Source organism: Phyllostomus discolor, chromosome Y (assembly GCF_004126475.2).
Source record: "Phyllostomus discolor isolate MPI-MPIP mPhyDis1 chromosome Y, mPhyDis1.pri.v3, whole genome shotgun sequence".
Classification (NCBI taxonomy): Eukaryota; Metazoa; Chordata; class Mammalia; order Chiroptera; family Phyllostomidae; genus Phyllostomus; species Phyllostomus discolor.
Genome location: NC_050199.1, coordinates 3,264,442 through 3,270,441, shown reverse-complemented (window position 1 = coordinate 3,270,441; position 6,000 = coordinate 3,264,442). Strand labels below are relative to the sequence as shown.

At 64.4% G+C, this 6,000-nt stretch overlaps 1 protein-coding gene across 2 annotated transcripts in view; it reads right to left on the bottom strand.

Annotated features, from left to right (window-relative positions):
* Window positions 1–2,740: 2,740 nt before the first annotated feature.
* Window positions 2,741–6,000, bottom strand: part of TBL1X (transducin beta like 1 X-linked) — a 50,339-nt gene continuing 47,079 nt past the window's right edge. For both annotated transcript variants that reach the window (XM_036017213.1, XM_036017214.1), the window contains exons 14-16: window positions 4,940–5,105; window positions 3,419–3,520; window positions 2,741–2,965 (exon numbers count right to left, since the gene is read on the bottom strand). In XM_036017213.1, the coding sequence (XP_035873106.1) occupies window positions 2,939–2,965; window positions 3,419–3,520; window positions 4,940–5,105 (295 nt within the window). In that variant the 3' untranslated portion in view covers window positions 2,741–2,938. The remainder of the gene's footprint in view (window positions 2,966–3,418; window positions 3,521–4,939; window positions 5,106–6,000) is intronic.

Here is a 6,000-nt window from a genome sequence, read left to right as displayed (position 1 = left end):
CGCACGTATGCGGGGCGTGAGGGGAACGGAACGGGGCCCGCGTGGCCGGGGCGGCGTCGGAGGCGGGGACGGGCGAGGACACCTGGCCGGCGCGTCTGACACAGACAATAAAAACCACCGGAGCCAGGACCCAGCGCCTCGGTGAGCGGCGGAGGGGCATCTCTGCCCTGGACACGGAACACGACTCCAAAAAAAAAAAAAAAGTGGGGGGTGGGGTGAAACGAGTTTCAAACGAGGAACGTAACCCGGACAAAGCAGACCCTTGCGTGGGGCAAAGTGCACTTCTCGCCGCTCCGGGACCTGGAACAGGAGGTCGAGTCCCTGGGGGCGCGCGGGTCGCCTCCCCGTGGCCGCACGCCGCCGGGTGCAGGGTGCGCTCCAGCCGAACCCACGGCGCTCGGAGGCTCGGCCCGCGGCGTCTGCTCCCCATGTCCAGCGTCTGTTTGGTCGCGTGAGCGTCGGGCACGCAGCTGAGGCGCTGGGCACGAGGGCCGTCCCAGTACCCGCGGGAGACCGCGGGACACAGGCGAGCTGACTTTCTGGAGACGAGCGTCCCTGGCGTGGCAGGCGGTCCGTGTGCCTGGAACAGGGTCGGCCTGAGTGGTGCGGGCCGCTTCTCCCCCTCGGTCCCCCTGGGGCCAGGCCGGGCTGTCCTCGGGTGGCCAGGCAGTGCGAAAGCTGGGGACGTGGGCCAACAGCTTGGCTCCCCGCTGTGCACGGCTGGAGCCCGTGCGCTCCGGGGCCTCCTGCCCTCGGCCCCGCCAGGCTGCAGGTCTGCGAGGCCCTGGCCCCGGGCCTTCACGTGAGGATTGTCCAGTGTCGGCCGCCCCCGCTGCGTGCTGACCACGGCGGACCCTCGACAGTGGGCGCCCCCGCGCAGGACAGCAGGTCTCTATCTGGGGAGGGGCTGGGGTGCCGTTCATCTGCTCCTCCGCAGACTGCGTCCCGAACCCACGGTTTCTCGGGGCACAAAACGATCGCCGCAGCCGGTGGGGGGGCCTCCGGCTGCCCTTCACAGTGGGCGTGGCGAGCGCACGGAACTGGGACCTTCGCCGCGAGCCGGGACATGGCCTGCGCACAGGCCCGCCTTGTCCGCAGGGCGGGTTCTGGTCTTGTCTGGCTAGGGCTCCAGGAACGCGCGTGTGCAAGGGGAGCCCACGGATGGCTGGTCCCGGCACACTCCACACCGTCAGGCATGCTGACCCACCCCGCCATGGGATCTTGCGTGGACAGACACCGCCCTCTGAGTGACATCCCGTCCGCAGGCTGGGGGGGAGGCGTCTGTGCCCTGCGCCCGGACAGGCCACCTTCCCGCCCCTGGCTGCGGCCGCAGGACACCGAGGGTCCTTCCCGCAGAACCCACGGCTCGGTGCGGGGCTCTTGACCGGACCGAGGCCCCCTGACCCAAGGAAAGGAACCTCCCGTGGGAACAAAGCCACGTTTAATTGTTTAAAAACAGTAAAAAGATCGTTAGAAGAAAACCCCGTCGGCTCTCTGCAGAGAAAGGGCAGATGGAGACAGTGGAAGTGAGCGGCGATGTTGTCTCTTCTTCGCCCTCGGGGTGGAAGCCTCTTCCTTCCCCGTGTGTTTGTCTCTGTCCAGCCAGGCGGGACCCTGCAGCCGCCCGTCACCCGTGGAACGAGGTGCCGCCAGCACAGGCCACGGAGCCCAGCTGCGCGCCTGGATGGTTCGCTCAGTATCATTTGGTCCGGGGCGTGCCCCTCGGGGTCAGAGGGCAGCTGTCTTCATGTCCCTCCCGCAGCAGGAAGGTGGACAGGCCGGGAGACGCCACCCTGCCCCCAGCCGAGGGAGGGAACCGGTCCCTCGGGCCTGCCTCCTGCCCAGCGCCCTCCCCACGCTGCCGCCAGCCACGCCGCCCAAGGCAAAATGGGACTCACCCCCTCGCACCCTGCCTGCGTCTCCCTAGAATATTTTTAAAATATGAAACCACACAAAGCTATGTCTGATGGCCATTTCAGGATTTTAAAATCGTTTTAACATAAAAATATTTTTTTTCCAAAAATACTCCAGGCTCTTTCTTTTATAAGTCATTTTTTTTTCTCCTGTAAAAAGTCCCCCTGCCCTGCCTTCTTCCTCGAGTAAAGCACTTGTTCCGCGCGCTGGGAGTGCCCGTGAGACCTCAGATCTGCAGTGACCACGCTACGGGGCGGAGAGACCGCGGGGGGTGGGGTGGGGGGGAAGGGGCAACCGAGCTGTCCGGCAAAGACTGTCATCATGTCTGCACATCGAGACCCCACTGGAAGGCGGAGGGAAGGGGAACCGAGTGAAACCCGCCCCGGGGTGGAGGCCGGGCCCGGAGGATGGGACTCCCGCCGGCAGAAAGGCCCCCTGGACAGAGGCGGCGCTGGGAGCCAGGCCGGGGCAGGACCACAAAGTCGCGCATGTCACAGCCGCAGACTGGTCTTCGAACGCCCTTTGCCACGACAGCAGCACGGCGTCCCCTTGCTCCGGGGAAACGGCGGTAGCCCCACAGGAGACCTTCTCCACCCATTCCAGAATGTTTTTTTTTCTTTTTTTCCCTCCCGTTTCGGTTTTTATCACAGCATTTTTTTTTTTTTTTTTTTTTTTTGGCACAGCTTTCCGCCCCGCTCCTGCCTCGGCCATCAGCCCGTCTGGGTGGGAACCAGACCGCGCCTCACGCGGCTGGTGACTGCACGCCCCAGGGGGGCCTGCGCTGCCCCAGGGACAGGACTGTGGGGGGTGTGTGTGTGTGTGTGTGTCCAACGTCTGGATGAGGACTACGGGAAAACAGAGGCTCCGTGGCCAGGGATGAGCTGACTTCAAGGTCCACGCCAGCGCGCCTCGGCCGTGTGGGGCTGAGGCCGACAGGGTCGAGTCCGAAGGCTGCGGCCACCCCCCCACGCCGTCCACCGGTCCGCTGGCGTTCTCGCCGGCTCTCCGCAGCAGCACGTCCCGGTTACTTCCGCAGATCCAACACGCACACCTGGGGGGAAGGAGAAAGCCCGTGGGATCCCGGGAGACTATGCAAAGGTGGCTTCAGGGCTCAGGCCGGCAGGTCACACGGCCCACGGACCAAGTCAGACCCACCGACTGTGCTTTACAGATAAAGTTTTATCGGCACACAGTCACACACGTGCACAGCAGCTCTGACTACAGGCTAAAGGTGGAGCATCTGATCAACCCACCCTGCGTAAATAGTACAATCGGGTCAGGGGCACTGCAGGGAAGTGATGTGACGGCAGCGGACACTGGGGTCACAGCGACCCCCTAGTGGCAGGGCCGATGAGCACCCAAGAGCGAGCACACGGCCTTTGGGAACCTGAGGGGACTTCCCCGACACTCGGCCGGCCCTCCCACAGCCCCCGTGCCAGCTGCACCGCGTCCCCCCTTTCCGCCCTGCGCCCCCCACCCCCAGCAAACCACAGGTACTGCTTACAGAGCCGTCGGATGCACTGGCGCCCACTTTGTCCCCGCGGGCGTTCCAGCACACCTCGAAGATGCCGCCGGTGCCTCGGTAGCTGTGCACCAGGCTTCCACTCTGCAAAGCAAAGCAAACGTGTCGCTCACAGTGAGGTGGGTGTGCAGAGCACAGGGAGCCCGGCCGGGAGGAAGGGCCCTCATCTGCCCCCAACACGCCGTCACGGCAGTTCCCAAAGACGCAGGAAGGAAAAGGACTTCCACCCCACACTGCCGGCTGCGGACACGGGGCCCTCGGACGTCCTGTCCCGCGTGGGGAGCTGCCCGCGGCCTGCGCACGGGCCCGCTGAGCGCACGCCCTCCATGCCCAGCCAAAGGCGGATGGCGGTGAGGGCCGCGAGGTGGCAGAAACAGGGGGAACAAAGCCAACAACAGCAAGTCTCCTATTCTCACGGGCCATCGCCTCGCTGAGGGTTAGCCTGAACTTCGTCTCCAAGAGGCTGCGGAGTTAGCAATGAGGCGTGGGATAACTGAATGCGCGGTTGATGGCAGGTGGGGCCTCGTGTCGCTTCAGCGTGACGTCGCTTCAGCGTGACGTCGCTTCAGCGTGACGTCGCTTCAGCGTGACGTCGCTTCAGCGTGACGTCGCTTCAGCGTGACGTCGCTTCAGCGTGACGTCGCTTCAGCGTGACGTCGCTTCAGCGTGACGTCGCTTCAGCGTGACGTCGCTTCAGCGTGACGTCGCTTCAGCGTGACGTCGCTTCAGCGTGACGTCGCTTCAGCGTGACGTCGCTTCAGCGTGACGTCGCTTCAGCGTGACGTCGCTTCAGCGTGACGTCGCTTCAGCGTGACGTCGCTTCAGCGTGACGTCGCTTCAGCGTGACGTCGCTTCAGCGTGACGTCGCTTCAGCGTGACGTCGCTTCAGCGTGACGTCGCTTCAGCGTGACGTCGCTTCAGCGTGACGTCGCTTCAGCGTGACGTCGCTGCACGACTCCCACCACCACGAGTCCCAGAGAGCCGTGCGCCTGCTTCCCGGGGTGCGTGTTCCCCAGGGGGTCTGCTGGCTTGGCGACGGGCTGGTACCGGGCCGGGCCCGCCACTGCCTTTCTGTGTCCTCAAGGACGGAGTTTAGTTCGTGGGGGGCGGACCCGGGGAAGGCCCGACTGTCCACACCTCCTCCTGCTCCGGGGCAGTTACTGCGGCTCCTGCACCACCCACCCTGGCCACCGGGGGCGTGCCCTGAACGCAGCCCACCTGACGGGGCATCAGGAGGGGGCGCTGGAGGAAGAGGGATGAGGGCGGCCCTTCCACCCACCCCAAGATCACCTAGAACGGGTCACTGGCTGTTTGTAGCAGCCCTGACCCTCTCTCCCTCCATCGGGGGCTGCATCTGCTCAAACGCCGTCCCGACAGGAGAACGGCCCGATACCAACTCCCCCTTTGCTACCCAGACGTAAAAGAGGGACTCCTGCCTCAGCCCCCACGCCCCCGCCCCCGCCGCTGCTCCGAGCCCGGTCAGCGAGGCGCCCAGGGACTCACCTGTGTGTTCCAGATGTGCACGCACTTGTCGAAGGAGCCGCTGGCCAGGTACTTGCCGTCGGGGCTGAAGGCGACGCTGTAGACGGGCTCCTGGTGCTTGGTGAGCGTGTGCACGCACACGCCGCGCTCCACGTCCCACAGCCGCACCGTGGAGTCGAAGGACGCGCTGGGGAGGCGGGAGGAGGAGGCGTCACCGCAGAAACGCGGCGGTTGCTCCTGCCTCCCTGAAAGACGTCTGCGCACCGGGCACGCCCGGGTCTCCGTTCACTGCTCTCGTGTCCCCGGGGACAACGGGCAGGCGCGCTCTGCCCCGTCTGCTTCGTGACTCGGCGCACTGACAGCAAGCCGCAGTCACAAAGCAGACCCCTCCTCCCTCCCTCTTTCTCGGCCGCTACTGGGGAAATGCCAATTTCACGTTCACGGGTTTCTGCGTTTCCCACAGACACGGACCCCACGCGTGTCTGCGGAATGTTTGCTGCGTTTTCTAAAATGCTCCCGTGATATAAAACAGCACTGTTGTCGCCGACCAAAGTGTTCGGAGACACGGCAAGTTCACTGAATAAACGTATCCGTGCCCTGGGAATTAAAAGACAATCACGGGCAAGTAGGCAGCCGTATTCCTGAGCGCGGCAAGTTCTAGTCCCTTCCCAACGCCAGGGCGAGGACCTGCCATGAAGCTGGGGCCTTGCCTTCTTTCCCCCAACGCGGACCTGCTGGGTGCTGCTCTGTCCTGTCTGTCCTGTCCACACTCGCTGCCCGAAAGGACAAGGAAGGGATTGGGTGTCACCCGACACAAAAGCACCTTCCCAGGCATTTATGTGGATTTTCAGACAACAACTTGATCTAAGGGGACGGTGGCCTTTGTGTTTTTTGGATTCAGCCCCTCAGCCGCTGCAGGGATTTCCACCTTCCAGCGTTTTCTAGAAACAGCCCTGGGTCTCGCACTCTCAGGACCAAGAGCCCTACGGGACAGGACCGTGCCCCCGGCCCCACCGTCCTGACCTCTGCTGCCTCCCAGAACGCACGGCTGCTTCCTGGGAGCGCAACACGCCTCCCAAACC